Here is a 15808-nt window from a genome sequence, read left to right on the forward strand (position 1 = left end):
TAAACCCAGAAATTACATAAGATACAGTCAAAAAACATAAGAAAACAGCATGAATCAACATAGTATAGCACATAATCAACACTAAGTGTCCTTTGGTAAGCATCATGGCAAAAGAAACAAATATAAATAAACAGGTAGAATAGAAGTATACATCTCATGGGAAGCAGTACAGTAAAAACATTAAACATTCAGCCAGTGTGTGCTGGAAACATCATAGGTCAATGTGAGATGGGAGCAAGACTCAATTTACAAAAGGGGAGGGGGGGTGCGGGGGAAGGCAAAGAACAGGACATGTAAGGTATGGAAACTAAAGATGGCACAAAAGAAGAGCCAATATGTGCAAACTATGATCAAGCTTTGAACCTAAACAACTATTTTATATAAACATTTTAAATAGATATCTGCAGGGTCAATTTGGATTTTAAAGACTAAAATGAAAAACCAGCAAAAGTTACTAGAAGAAAATCAGAACCAAAAGGATTCTGCACAGTTGCCATTAAAGACAACATCTAAGCAACTATTCTCAATTCAAAGCATTATCAAAAATAGAACAAAACATACACACAGTAGGCTGTTTCAAGAGGAAAAATTGTGAGTACCTCTGATGCCCCATCATAAAAAAGAAAAAGAGCAAGCGACCACCAGAAAATAGGGTCTACTAATGCTATATATTGTTGAATGTCAATTCTGAGGACTTCTATTCACACTTTCAAGTCAAGAGCAAATTGAACACACAGTATTAGTCCTTAGTTTTCCAGCACATACAGGAGAAAGGTAAGTAAATGGAAAGGCTGCAAGTAAGCTGAGAACCCTATCGCCAAAAACTGACACCAAATTATACCAAGACAGAACCCAAATTTTTATGTTGCTGAAGGGTGAGAAACTAAATGTAGGTTTGGTTTTCTTTTGACTTTTGATTTCAAAGTTTCAGGATATATGACCCGTATTTTATACCACTCTGCAACCACTGAGTTTAGAAATTCAGTCTTAATTTTGTATTGGCGCCTGGAAAGTTCTGAATAAATGACTCAATAGCCGAAGTGACTGTTAAGCAGGTATTTGTTTATTCAGCACTGGGTGCGTGGGGGATCGCTCCTCCTAACACACACGCTTTGTCTCTTCACTGATTTCCACTTTATATACTTATACATACTCATTACATGTCTTTACATATTCACAAACTATCTGAGAGTGGGTGGTGCTTTGTTCAAAATAAGGGAACACCTTCTTGGCGCTTGCACCCTGTCTCCTGGTGGTCTTCCTTGAGGGTCTTAAAGATGAAGGATCAGTCTTCCTCTATGTTGGACTTTTTACCTTGTTCCTCGAAGCACGTGCAGTGCTTCAAGGCCGTCATTCAAACCAAAAAGCAGTTCTGGACAAAAAACCAGTATACTTCCTTACCTGAACTGCAGCACTAATTGCTATTGGCTATGTCTGGTCAAGCAAGGACAAGCGTATCAAGATACATAATTTCATGAATCTGCTGCTGATGTATTGTTTCCCTCTTAACTCGTTACTTGACTTTTTCAGTATCAGTATCAAAGCTGAGGTTCTAAGCTATTGTGCAATTGTTTGACGGGAGAACAGAACAGCTGAGATAAACCGAGCGAAGAACACGGCAGGCCACGGCAGCACCGGCACTGACCACTGACGAGGCAGAGCCTGCCACGCGGTGAGAGGGCCCCGCACCGCCGCCGGCTGAGCGGGCCCTAGGGAAGGTGGCGGAGCGTCACCACCACGGGTGGGAAAAGCTGATGAAGGTCAGGGGCAGCGGTTACGCCCAGGGGCCTGAGCTCGAAGCGCCCTGGTGCCAGCTCACCACTGCCTCGTCCTGCCGACAGCGCTGAGGCAAGTACCTCAGAAATTCAGGCAAACACGAATTTTAAAGTGCCCCTAATCCAACGCCTGTGGGGGTTGGTACGTGGGGCACTGTTTTTCCCTGCTGCAAACACCGCTCACGCTTCTCCAAGGCCAACCGGTTTCTTCCTGCAAAGGGCCCGATTCTCGGAGCCGAGGCTTCATCAAACCACCAAACGCCTCGGAACCGGAGGCCGCTCCCGCCACTCCCCACTGGCACCTCCCGGGGCCTGCTGCTGGGCTCGTCGGCCCCGGCCCGCGGCGCCCCCCGCCCGCGCTCCTCGGCGCCTCAGGCCCTGCTGGGGCGGCAGCGCCTCCGCCGCCTCGCCCGGGGCGGCCGGGCCGGGCCGGGTGCACGGCGGCGCCGCGGTACCTCAGCGGGGCGGGGGCCGAGCGCGGGAGGAGGGGGCGGCCCCGCTACGGGCGGCGAGCGGCGGCAGGGGCCCGGGCACGCGGCGGCCCCTCAGCGCTGCCGCAGCCGCTGCCGCAGCGCCGGGCCCCCGGGGCGGGGCGGGGGCGGGGCCGGGGCGGGGCGTGCCGCTCCCCGCGCGCCGGTTCCGGTCTCGAGGCGGGCGCGGGCGTTCCGGGCCTGAGGGAGCCGCGGTGCCCGCGCGCATCATGGCCGCAGCTGCGTGGATGCCGACGGTAACGGAGGGGGAGGGGCGGGGGGAGCCCCTTCCCGCAGCGCTCGGCGCGGGCGGTCGCCGGGGTGACCTTGGCCGTGGCGGCGGCTCGGAGCCGCCCGCAAGGTCGCGGTGCCGCCGGGCCCGGGCAGCGCTGCCGGGCGGGCGCAGGGCCGCAGGCGGGCGGCGGGGTCTCAACCCCCGGGGGCGCTGCAGCCCGCGGCGGGGCCCGGCGGCGGCCCGGGGGGCGGCGCGGCCCGGCAGTCACCGGGCCCGCTGGGGCGCGCAGCCGGGGCCCCGGGCCCGCCGCGGGTACGTGACGGCCCGCCGGGGGGGCGCCGCTGCCACGCGAGTGCGGCGGGAGCCGCGAAGGTTAATGGATCCCGGCAGGGTCCGAAGGGGCGGGTTCGGCCGGGCCCGGCCGCTGCGGGGTGCGGGGGTGCGGGCCGGGCCCTTCCCGGGACTGTCGCACGCGGAGCCGTTACGCGGCTGGCGGCGGCAGGCCTTGCTCGCCCGATGCGGTGACCTTGTGTGGCTCACGTTGGGTCAGAAGGAACCTCACCTCCTGGCGTAAGTGCCTTGTAAACGCCTAGTAAGCCCACCTCCTGCCCGAAGTGGCCTGGCCCCCGGCGCGCCTCGCCACCCGCTCGTGGCTGCGGTGCCCGGGAGCCCGGCTGGCCCCGCTGCTGCGCGGGTGGGGGCGGGGCGGGGGGCGCGGGTGCCCCGCACGCGCCCGCGGTGCCGTTGCAGCGGGGCGGGGCTGCGGGCTGAAGCCACAGAGGGCTGAGACCCCCGAGGGAGGGGAGCCGGGGGGCGGCTGCGCTCCTGCTGCCCTTTCGTGTCCGTACTGACCTCGCGGGGGTCTGCCCGTGGCGGCACGAGCGCGGGGGGAGGGGTCCCGGCTTTGGGAGCCGCAGATAGCTGGGAATATCCTCTAAGTACGCTGTGGGGACCGGTCGCTGTGACGAATTTTGTCTTTAATGTGCATTCCGTTTGGGCGTTTAAAAAACCGTCGGGCATGCAGGAGGCAACGCTGCAAAAGCTACAGAGGTGGAAGAACAAAATGCACCAGAGTTGGAGTGGAAGAAGTGGCACCAATGCAAAGAAGTTTTGGAAACATTAGCTAAAAACATGTAAAGATGCTGTCCACCCAACCCTTGGTGAAAGTGTTCGATTTTTCCCTTTGCTTTCCACGAATCTTAATCCTTTGCATATAGTCTACTTAGGAGTTACTGCATCCTTACGTCCCGTGTGCGGTGTGTAAGGACTGGGGTCACTGTGCAGTGCCTTCCCCACACCCCCGGGCAAGGCGGGGAGCGTGTGGCACGCTGCAGGGCACAGGTGGCTGGCCTGGGCTGACCTTGTGCTAAGAATATCCACATGAGGTGTCAGTACCCAGAATGTTAGAGAGCAACTTGGCAAAGCGTTACTTACTCGTTTCATTACTAGTCTAAGATAGGAAGCTTAAAGTGATATGATTTTAAAATGCAGGTTTGCTTCAATATTACTAACTTTTTTAAATCCCACTTGCATAGTAAAATAGCATCTTTTTGTTTTATATTCTTGCAGGTTTCTCGATTGTTAGGTGCTTTCAAAAACCAAAAACAGGTGACCAGAAGTTTTGGTAGTGCTGTGAGTATAATAGTACCATCTTTTTCTTTTAAGAAGTTTCTCAAGAAAGGGGTTCCAAAATTGGCTTTTGTAAGGTTGCTGTTGTTTTTACATTCTCAAAAAATAAGGCCTAAATAAGTGAACATACATGCCTTTAATGCCATGCTGCTTTTATATTGGTTTAATTGCTGTCTTCGGCAATTGCATATTAAAGCGTAAGCGATAACACAAAGGGCTGTAGCAAAAGGTAGAAGTGGCATGAATGCTTTTCACAAAATACGGACATAAGCCAGTCTTCTGCAACTCAGCTGGAAATGGGCAAATATTGGGCAAAGTTGTTGAGAACCTTCTCATTTTCTTTATTTTGCAGGCTTGCTGCCAAGATTGCACTAGATTTATTTTACTGCTGCTTTTAGAATACCTTGCATCTAAAGTTCTGCCTTTTCAATGCCCTCTTTAAAGTATTTTAGACACTGATTGTGTATTTCCTTTGTGGAGGTTTTACCTTCCTTAGGTGTGTGTGTTTGCAGCGCCCACGGGCCTTTTGTTTTCTTCACTGAAGGCGGCTTTAAAAACTGCTTGGGCAGAAGCAGGGCTCAGCACCGCTGCATGCACCCTTAAGCAGGACTTAATTTTAAAGTGGAACTGTGGCTTTTAATTATAAGGTTTGTAGAACAGCAGGTAGAACAGCTAGAAAAGAAACTGAAGAGTCACTCATACAGCATAAAAAGATTTAGGTGAGGTGCGTCGGGGTCTGTTTACACCACATTACTGTTCCAGATGAAACATTCTGTGGCTCAGGTGGGGTCCTGCCATGCTGTGAAGCAACAAGAGAGCACAGAACTAACCTTGAGGCATTCCACTGGTTCTGTGCTTGCTTAACAGCAGTGTTCTGTCATCTGAAGCTCTGCCTCTTTTGTTGTGCACAGTGAATTTGCTTGGCTCAAAGTAGTTAAAAAATCAGTCAATACATATTGAAATTCTGAATATTTTGTATGGGGAAGGATAGCAGCGTATCTTGTGAGTTGCTTCTAATTGAGGTTTTGCAAATAATGCTGTATCTGAGCTGCCTTTTGTGTAGGTAATAATGAGCGCTTGCAGAACTATTTGAAATCCTTAAGTAAAACAAAAAGCTGGGGCATGTACGATTAGAATAGTGATCATAATTATTTTTTTTTTAACCAAAGCAGCACACTTTCTTCCCTTGTTATTCAGTGAGCCTGGGCTATGCAATTTATTTCATCTGTTTGGTGATGATAAAAGAAAACAAGACTGAGAACATTATGGGAAGAAAAGAACTTGGTATTGTTAAAAATCAGCCTGAGATTTTTAGGAAGTCACCTGAGACGTTTAGATATGCATGAGATCTTTTTTTCTAAGGTGAATGTAGCTTTTCATAAGTTTAATCTTTTCTACCATGTGTCAGTATTACGCAGCATGTCGATACATATTGGAGACATATGGGTAACCAAGCCATAACTAGGTAATATTAGCTCCTCACCACATTTTAAGAAGAAAGCATACTGAGATCATTCATTTCAAAGAGCGCTGGGCAGGAACCTGCCTTTCAGGTTAAACCTCTGTGTTTTGAAATCTGAATGCAGGCAGATTTTTAAACAATTCTCTCAAAGTATTTGCACGCTCCCTTTGAAAGCAAGCTCGTCATTCTCACTTCTGTCCAGTACTGCTATTCTTTATAGTGAATATTTGGCAACTGAAACTTTCCGCTCTTTTCTAGTAGTTACTTGGTTCCTACAACACAAGAAAATGTTTTCTATGTAGAAAACAAACATTCATTTGTAGCAGTACTGGTATTTTTTTACCTAGGTACAAACAGTAACTTTAATCCCAGGAGATGGCATAGGACCTGAGATTTCTGCTGCTGTCATGAAGATCTTTGATGCTGCCAAAGTAAGTCATATTTGTCTTGCTGTAAGCGTTGTAAATTTAACTATAACAACAACAAGTATTAATAAATGTTTTCTCTTTAACTTCCAAAAGAGCAAGTCATGTTTAAGCTATTGAAACTTCTTAACAACAGACAGAGTCTGAAGCTTCAGCTAATAAAAGATCGGACTGTGATATCGAGGCAGGACTTGAAACTGTCAGCTGGCAGAGGAGCAGAGTTGAGAGCAAATGCCGTGTTTAATTTTTGGCAGTAGGAACTCAATATATCATGTGTAATCATCTTGTTGATGTAGCAACCCTGAGCAACTGGTAGAGGATGTTCTTTCATTCTTTATGACTTCCAGTGCAGATGAAAGTGTGTGTGAAAGGACTGGCTTATTCTTAGAAATCAAACTGCCGCACTGCCAAACACGTTCACTTAAGTGATACGAAAACTGAATATATCCAAGAACTGTTTTACTACCTGTCTGAGGAACTTCACCAGAATTTGTCAAGTTTCCTTGAAAGGAAATACAGCTCTTCAGGAAAGATGCGTGTTAAATTGTTCCATGTTAGTAACAGCACCGAGGCACGTTCCTTTTCTATGACAACTGTCTGACTTAGACGTTCTCTTTACCTATGTATGAAAATCTTACAGTAGTTTTGGTTGTTTCTGGGGAGTCAAGCAGGAGGTGTGGACGAATAAAACCTACGTTTGCGAGTGAGTGCATGTTTGCAATGCTTAATCAGATTGGTTTGTTTTAAAGGGGATTGTCTAGTATGTTATGCTTTGATTGGTTCTGTTTGCTTGTGAAAAGCCGTGTGTCTTTGCCTTTATCGTCCTTGCTGTGAGATGAGTGGGTGGCAGCCTGCCTCCACTTACAAGATGCCCATAGTGAATGCGAATTCAGAAGGCACTGTGGAACACTTGCAGGTTTTCAGTTAGATAACAGATATATTATCTGTGTTATGTACTGTCTCCCAGGCAGTACAGATGATGGGTTCTCGGCGAGTTCAGTTTTCAAATATCTTGTCTCTTGTGTACGAGGAACTCAACAGCTCTGAAGTGCTTGAAAGAAGTAGCATGTATATTGCAATTCTCACAAATTCTGTGTGTACGTTGCCTAGGGAGGCATTGTGGTATTCAAGTTTATGACGGTATGTTGCTCATAGTATTTCATTTTCACTTACCTAATCACATTTTTAAAAAATTGTTTATTTCTGAGTTCAAATATCTCATGCTTGCTTGCAGTCACCAGAGAAAAATTGTTTGGGAAAGCTTGGAAAAAAATTCCTTATGCATCTTTTTGTGAAAGGGAAGTTAAAACTTGAAGCAAAAGTCATGATGTTTAAGTTAACATAGAGTAAATGTGTTCAGGCTCCTATTCAGTGGGAAGAGAGGAATGTTACGGCTATCCAAGGACCAGGAGGGAAGTGGATGATACCTCCAGATGCCAAAGAATCCATGGATAAAAACAAAATGGGATTAAAAGGTACTTTAAGGGTTAATACAAAGATACTAAATACTGTTGGGTTTATTGTCAGTCTAATTTAAAGTCCTTCATCTGTAGCACACTAAAATGGCTAATTACAGGGGACAGCCTGTCAGGCAGTCTTCTGTAATCTTAAAACAGCCTTTCATTTCAAAGCCGTAACTCATAGATCTAGGAAATGCATTAAAGGCAGGTATTACTCCATACCGACCTTTGGGCTGTGCAGAATGCATTTCTAATACTGTCGCTACACAATAGTATGCGATAACTAGGTTCCTAATGAATAGTATCTCTGTAAGAGTTGTAGTTTGGCCTTTTAACAGCTGATCAGCATCACTTAATAGCACAGAGAATTCCCGTGGCGTTTCAGCATAAGGGTTGAATAGGAATTTGGAGAGTCGCTGTCAGGAGTACCACTTTACCTAGGGTTGCAACTCTAAAATTCATGGTGGGGGTTATCTTCTTACTCATTCTTAACAATTTTCTTTCTTTTTTTTTTTTTTTCTTCAGGGCCTCTAAAGACCCCAATTGCTGCAGGGCATCCATCAATGAATCTGCTTCTGCGTAAAACCTTTGACCTTTATGCAAACGTACGTCCCTGCGTTTCAATTGAAGGGTACAAAACCCCATATACAGACGTGAACATCGTCACAATCAGAGAGAACACAGAAGGCGAATACAGTGGAATTGAGCATGTGGTATGTTGCTGGAACTGTTGGGTTACTGGCAGGTTTTCTGTGTTTCATGAACGGTAACTTTGCCCGTCTCAGTGGCGTAGTACTAAGAGGTTGGGTGGTGTTTTTTGTTTGCTACCCATAAAATAGTTATTTTATTGTGAAATGCATTGTTGAGACTGCCTCACTCAGAATTCTACTACTTTGTCCCAAACATTCGTACTACCGACTTGAAAAACAAGCTTAGGTTTTACTAATAATGCAACTACTGTCTTTCAGATTGTTGAAGGTGTTGTGCAAAGTATCAAGCTGATCACAGAAGCAGCTAGCAAGCGTATTGCAGAATTTGCTTTTGAGTACGCCAGAAATAATCAGAGAAGCCATGTTACTGCTGTGCACAAGGCAAATATTATGTACGTTGACGCTTTTGAGGAGAACAACAAATTTAATTATAAATAACTTTTTAAATATTCCTTAAGTGTATAACTTCTGTTGATGCTACTGGGAGTAAGTAAAATGGGAGATTAGTAAAGTAGACTCCTCCTAAGTAAAATGGACAATACTGACCCAGTATTGATAGGGCTATAATAATTACATACTAATGTTTTTATTACTAAGTTTGTAGTAATCCTTTGACTTTCCTTGCAAAACTCTTATTATAAACGTAGTCTTAAACTAGGAAAATGTATTTAAAAACTGAGGGTGAAAATGGCTAGTGTCTTTTCCAGCTTCCAAGCCACTTTATATTGAACTGAGTCATAACGTGTGTGATATTACCTGACATCACCTGTAAGCCTTTAGTAAATGAATACGAGTCATTCTGAGAATTAATATATGTCTGTTAAACTACTGATACAAAAATATTTTAGGAGGAAATGTAAAAGGCATAACTTCTCTGATTGTAATATATTTTAAATATTGTTTGTATTTAACATAAGGGATGATGAGTCACAAATTAAGTTTCTGCACTCTTCATATTTTTATTTAATCTTGTGTTGCGTGCAGTTTTCTTTATCTTCAGTACTGCTTGCTTACAGTAACTGCAGTATTCTTTCGCTTATTTAATTGCAGGAGAATGTCTGATGGGCTTTTCTTGAGAAAATGCAGGGAGGCAGCAGAAAACTGTAAAGATATTAAATTTAATGAAATGTATCTGGATACTGTGTGCCTGAATGTGAGTATTTATATGTTTTAATTGTGGTTATTTTTTAGTTTAAATTCTTAACCTTAATGAGAATATACTTCTTTCTAGATGGTTCAAGATCCGTCACAATTTGATGTGCTTGTTATGCCGAACTTGTATGGTGACATCCTCAGGTATGGAGGTTTTAATTTAAACTAACCCAACATGTAAAATACTGTTAATGTTCCAGACAGTTATTCAGGTTATACACAGCCAGATGGGTGATGATTTTCTGCATTCAGAATTTAAAACTTTATAAATTAGACTTTAAATGGGAAGAAAGGATGACATTGTTACCCTGCAATTATTAGTACATTGTTGGGAGGGGCTATGATGAGAATGTGCTTCTTATTTAAAAAAAAAAAAAAAAAAAGTTTCTGCTTATGGAGGCTATGAATATTGTTCAGGTGGGGCAGAAGAGCTATTTCTCCAAATATGTGAAGAATTTAATGGCTTAAATTGTAATAAAGAATGCTTAGTTAGATATTGGAGAAAAAAAAATCTAATCTTAGCAGTGAAATGATTGTGCAAGATAACTGTAGGACCACGATGTTTACAGCAAGCTAGCCTTACAGTTAAATGGGTCTGCAGAGTCACTGAAGAATGACACAGGTGGCCTCTTAGTATCCTACCAGTGCTTGTTTTATGTATTGTATTTTTTCCCTCATCTTCAAATTAAATTTCATATTTGAGTAACATTAATACTAGAGGTTCTTGATGGCAAAATCCATCAGCACACATTTTCCATTCTGTAAAATGTTTAGGTAGAGTAAATTTAATTTTACACGCAGTATTTAGTTATCTTAATGCGAACCTGTAAGTGTGAAAAAAACACTGCTTCTCCTTGCACTTCTAAGGAGAGGTTGAGAAAACAGCCTGAATCAGAATATATTTCGAAGTTCAATGACTGTTTAAATCTTAGAATCCATCTCCTGGCTTTGTACAGATAATAAATGTAAAGGTAGCGCATGTGTAAGAAGAAATGCTTGTTGAGCTTCTCTTAAAATTGCACCGTCTATGGTGAGGCTCTTGGTCTCTAAGAAAAACTAGACTCCAGCTAATGCTTCTTGCTTTCAGAGTTGGTAGAGGAGTCTGTAGGGCCCTCGCAGCAGCTGTTAGGTTGTTAACTAAAAAAGATTTTTGAAGTGTGAACATAATGCCTACCAGGTCTCTTGGACTGAATAGGCACAGAAGGAAATCCCTTACCTTGAACCATTGAATACCTACAGCGACAAATGTAGACTGTATCCACTTTCCCCCCCCCCAGACTCTATACAACCAAAGCTAATCAGTTTATTTTAGCTTAAACCTAAATACTGTTCTGCAAGGTCATCCAAACTTTTCTACTTGTTAGTCCTTGATTAGCTAAGTTGTAGCAACGAAACAGTACACTAAAATATCAGAGTTTTAAGAGCCTTGTTTATCGGTACGTTCAGCTTTGAGGGTACAGCGATGACGATAGGCACAGTTGGTTTGTCCTTCCCCGTGTTAATTTTGGGGGAAAACAAATGCAAATTGTTTATGTTTGATGATCTGCTAATGTCAGACTTGTGACTTGTGGGCTGTTCAGTAGAGAGGGGGAAAGCTAGTCTAGTGTCACTTGGAACATGTTCCTTAAGCTACATGCAATAAACATTACAACTACTAGTCATGTACCTGAGCAAAATCTTCCATGCTTTTTAGAAGGACTTCACATAAGAAAAGTAGTTCTGTGGCCTCTTTGGAGGAAATTAAGACTTGGGAATAGTTACAGGGAACTGTACATTACAGTTTTTGCTAGTTTTTGAGACTTTTGACAATACACATACTCTGTGCTTTGAGTACTTTTTGTCTTAATCTTAAAGACAACCTTTTGTCTTTGAGTGCCTGTGTCTTAATCAGCTTTATTGTAGTATTTGGAATTTCCTTTTGATTTTCCTTTATTAAATTGTCTTCTACTAGTAGTTCTACAAAGTTTCAATTGTTCTAGTGGAGTACAAGTGGCTAACAGCACCTGCTCTTTCCCAATACTATTCTCAGACTGTATGGGTATATAAAATAAGTTACTGTTGCCATAAAATGAGAAACAAAAATACTGTATACCTTGCAGAGAGGCAACTGTATATGGAAAAACTTGTGGGTTTTTCTGTTTGATGGTGTTCATTTTTTTTCCAGTGACTTGTGTGCTGGCCTAATTGGGGGTCTTGGAGTAACACCAAGTGGAAATATTGGTGCTAATGGAGTTGCAATTTTTGAATCGGTATGTCGTCTTATGTGAGGTATAGTAGTAATAACTACTTTGCCTGAACCTGAGAATGTAAAACTTTCCCATGACATATGATGTGGCTGTCATTTAACGAAGTTCTCCGTAAAACTGTTGTGGTTTGTTTTTTTTTACTGTGAAGACACTGAAGCTTTACCCAGAGAGACTAGTTGAACATAGTTTTTCGCATGTCCTTTTACTGACGCTTTTATTCCCCTCATTTTCATAAGAGAAATACCCTCTGTGAAATAGAACTTGAGGTGCATAACGGAGATACTAGGTGACCTAGTTCCCACTTTCTGATGCCTTTGAACTGAACTGGTCTGGCATTTCCCGTCTCCTTTCCACTAACTGTATTACAGTAGTGCAGGAACTCCTATTTTAACATGCTTGTGCGTGAGGAGTATGTTTCAAGTTACTTACGTGCACTTGAATTGCCTAGGACATTTTAGTCAGCATATTGACATGGTAACAGGTAGATTCTCTTTCATTTCTAGGTTCATGGAACGGCACCAGACATTGCAGGAAAAGACTTGGCAAATCCAACTGCCCTTCTTCTGAGTGCTGTAATGATGTTGCGTCACATGGGACTACACAAACATGCCACAAAAATTGAGACCGCTTGCTTTGATACAATCAAAGATGGAAAGGTAATATGAGGGTGTGCAAATAAACGCAGTGAGTTAAAATCATGTCCTATCGCAGCAAAAATTAACTTAGAACATTAACACCAGAACAGTGGATGACCTGCTGTGCTGGCCTGACGCATGAGCAGTGCCACTGTCCTCTGATAGCAATTACATTATCTTTGGTGGTATTAGATCTGCCCAGCTCAGTACTAAGGACAGCCTGTGGCATTTGTTGTGTCTCAGTAATGCTCGTCTTACATTTCCACAGCTTTGTTAATTCTAAAAGCTAGAACCGGACGTCTTTTTTCATGAAGGGGATTAGAGGATACAAAGCATATGTATTTACATCTGGATCCTGAAGTGAAGGACGCTTACTTGCCTTTCACAGGCTTAATCATCCACTTTGTTTATAGCATTTCAGTCCTAACTTTAATACTTCTGCTCCTGTTTTTTCAGGTTGGTTATTTTCTTTTTTTCCTCCTAACTACTTTCACTCCTTTTTGGACTACAAAAGAATTGGTTTTATCCAGCGTTTACTTTTTTCCTCTAAGATTTTATGTGATTTCTCCTTGGCAGTAAGCGGTTCCAGATTCAAGACCCAAATGGGATATTCTCGGGGGCTTACACTCTGAAGCCTGACTTGAATTTCTGCTCCTAATGTTACTGGTTCACTCAGCTCCTTTGACATCCACCTTTTCAAAACATAACTGGAAAGGTCCTGAAGATTGCATAGCAGTTAGCTGTACTGGTTCAGTTATCTTGAGCAGGAGCGTAAGAAGCTGCTTTGTAATTAAAAGTAACAAGCATGCTTAAACAAAAAGCTGTCATCATTTCATAAGTGGTCTGTTTGCAGCTATCTTACTGTGTGTAGGAGCCAGTTAAAAATAATCTAAACTTACAAGTGAATAAAGAGGTGCTCCTGTAAAGTTTTCCTGGAATTGAAATCCTCCATCTTCAGGTCAGTAATTTTATGAAGATAACATAGTGCAAGTTTTGTGACACGGCTACTTGTTTACTAGTTACTTACAGCGTTGTGATTGTATGCTGATAATGGAGAGAATATTTCTCAATTCAAAAAAGCATAATGCAGTTAAAATTACAAGATCCTAAAATAGTAACCTTGATTGCCTCTCCTGCTTGCTCTTTCTCCCTTTCCTCGCTTCCCCCACCCCTGCCATTTAATTAAGATCTCTCTATGTGTCATGAAAGGGAAAAACTAATGTTTTTTTTTAAATTACCTCCTAGACTGCTTTATTTTAGCTAGGCTGGACAAGCAGTGTTGCCCACTTACTTTTTTTATTTTACTGTCTTCATGCTGCCAAACAGGACTTGTATCTGATGAAAAAGTTTTAACTCTGCATTTTTCCATCTCTTAACTAAACTAAGCAAACTTAAAGAACTGTTAACATGTAGCATTAAGAGCTATGCGTGCTTTTCCTGTGTGGGTTTCCTTTTAAAAAAAACAAAACCAAACCCCCAAAACCTTACGGAATTACTCTCAATTAGTTGCCTCTGCGTGCATCATACATGGATTTTACTTCCAAAGCACAGACTTCTTATTGAAAACTTATACTTCACAGGTAGTTACACCATCAAGTGGCCAAGGGAATTTGCAGAGCTTTGGCCAAACATGCCTTCCTGTAGTTAAGATAAAATCATGTTGAAATCTGCTAACACAATACTTAATGTTCATACTCGGATTTTCTCTACCTGTTCAGTCTGCATAGACCTTACTGAGGAGGGCTCTATGGGAAGTGGAAAAACTCAAACCCGATGTATTCCTTCTCACCCCTATTTAGTTTCCATACACAACATGTAAGAAGAATATACAGAATTGTTCAGAAACGAGACTAGCCCTGTAAAGCATTTTAGTAATACTATTTTTTTTTTTTCTTTTAGGTCTTGACCAAAGATTTGGGAGGTAGCGCCAAGTGTTCGGAATTCACAGAGGAGATCTGCCGCAGAGTACAGGACACAGACTAAACTTTTCTTGTGCTACTTGTAAGAACTCCGAAAGGATGGATCACACAAAGTACACTGTATGTAACCTGACATCCATATGCATATAGTTTGCTTGTCTCTTCAGAGAGCAAACTTTTTAGTTAGGGCCTCTCCATTAATAAATTTAGTCCAAATGGCTACAAATGATGCTTGTGCCTGCTCTCAGTGGACTTTTAAAGTGCTTATTTATTTTTTTTTTCTATCTGGTGAATATTTTTATGTAAGTGAATTCTTCTATTGCCACTGTAACTGTCTACCATTTTCCATTTCAACTAGAGGTTTTTACTTTCCACAAAGAAAAATTATGCAAATAAACCAGTAACAGAGTTGGTGAAATGTAAAAGCACCTTAATGGTTAAAACCTACTTTATTGATCTCACTGAAATTCAAAAGATAGGTTTTCAGCCTAACAATAGCACAAGATGACCTTCATAAACAGAAACGGGTATAAAATAACTTAAAATAGCAATTTCATGTTAAAAACTATGAAAAAACCACTTTCGATACTCTGGTGATTCATGAAATACATCCTTGCCCTCCAAGGGCATGAATAAAGAAATAAAAAATTCTAGATATTTATCTATTTGTGTATTTTTAAAAAGTCCACAAAGAATTAACCAGCAAGGGGGTGAGAGTTAATGTTGAAAGTAAAGTTATTTTCCAAACCTGTATACCAAAATAATTCTTACAAGTTTTCCTTTCTGAAACACACTTTACAACAGAGTTCTAATGAGAGTAAATCACACAAAATTAATTCTGCCGTATATTGAGGGGAAAGTATTAACTTTGCAAATTTATACTAAATATTTCATGACTTCTGCTAGAATGCTTTTTGTGCTGTACTTTTATGCACAGTGTTCAGTGTGTCTTACTGTATCGACTAGTAATTTTATTCTAGAAACTCTGAATGTAAGGGACTAGTCCTGAACGGATTAAGACAGATTGAAGGTTTGGCTCTGGTGCCGACGTTCCAGAAATACATTTCATCCCTATTCAAGGGGATCTGAGACTAATTTTTCCCTGCTTGCTAAGCTCAATGGGTGTAAAAGCAGGTCTCTTTCCTTCCCTTCATCGCATACAGATCATGTGAGCCATTCTGATCTGTGTGTCTTAAGGTATGCTTCCATCAGCATACCCTACAAGAGAATGTGTATTTTAAAACTCATGACTGTAGCACAGGATTATGCCTTCTGCCAGAACCAGGCTTCTTAATGCTCCATTCTATTAATAGATACTACTCCTCTTCGTGACTTTCTATTAAGATTGTTGAGGCTGGTTGTTTCAGAAGTAAAATCAATTTTGAGTAACAGCTTCCAGTGCCACTCTAAAGTAAGCATCCCAGCTTTTTTATACGGTCTAACAACATGTTGGAGGAGGGACAGTGAGCTTTACTCCTCACGCACTCTGCTTTTGGTAAATAGGGCAACGTTTCTTTCCGTGTTTTACAAGCTGCTGCTTCCTTGTTTCTTAGATTAATATTGTTGAAGAACTTCTGAATTACCATTGCGCACAAAATGGGGAAAAATAAACTTTTCAAAGTCCTGTTGCTTGTTTTGTTTTTTTTTAATCCTAGGCTGCTGTCATCTTTTGTGTATTGAGCTGATTTTT

The 15808-nt window shown here is 42.4% G+C and overlaps 1 protein-coding gene across 1 annotated transcript; it reads left to right on the plus strand.

Annotated features, from left to right (window-relative positions):
* Nucleotides 1-2365: 2365 nt before the first annotated feature.
* IDH3A (isocitrate dehydrogenase (NAD(+)) 3 catalytic subunit alpha) lies at nucleotides 2366-15742 on the plus strand. The gene is made up of 11 exons (XM_055716326.1): nucleotides 2366-2502; nucleotides 4050-4112; nucleotides 5919-6002; nucleotides 7357-7471; nucleotides 7982-8169; nucleotides 8425-8558; nucleotides 9217-9319; nucleotides 9398-9462; nucleotides 11483-11567; nucleotides 12068-12220; nucleotides 14099-15742. The coding sequence occupies exons 1-11, from the start codon at nucleotides 2476-2478 to the stop codon at nucleotides 14180-14182; spliced, it is 1101 nt and encodes a 366-aa protein (XP_055572301.1). The 5' UTR covers nucleotides 2366-2475; the 3' UTR covers nucleotides 14183-15742.
* The last annotated feature ends 66 nt before the right edge of the window (nucleotides 15743-15808 follow it).

Source organism: Falco cherrug, chromosome 7 (assembly GCF_023634085.1).
Source record: "Falco cherrug isolate bFalChe1 chromosome 7, bFalChe1.pri, whole genome shotgun sequence".
In the NCBI taxonomy this organism is placed as follows: Eukaryota; Metazoa; Chordata; class Aves; order Falconiformes; family Falconidae; genus Falco; species Falco cherrug.

What these genes read in the sequence shown, in the direction of transcription:
- IDH3A (XM_055716326.1), top strand. Translation starts at nt 2,476, where the DNA reads ATGGCCGCAGCTGCGTGGATGCCGACG. An exon ending in TTGTATGGTGACATCCTCAG is followed by an intron (nt 9,463 to 11,482) that starts GTATGGAGGTTT and finishes TTTTTTTTCCAG; the next exon opens with TGACTTGTGTGCTGGCCTAA. An exon ending in GAGTTGCAATTTTTGAATCG is followed by an intron (nt 11,568 to 12,067) that starts GTATGTCGTCTT and finishes TTTCATTTCTAG; the next exon opens with GTTCATGGAACGGCACCAGA.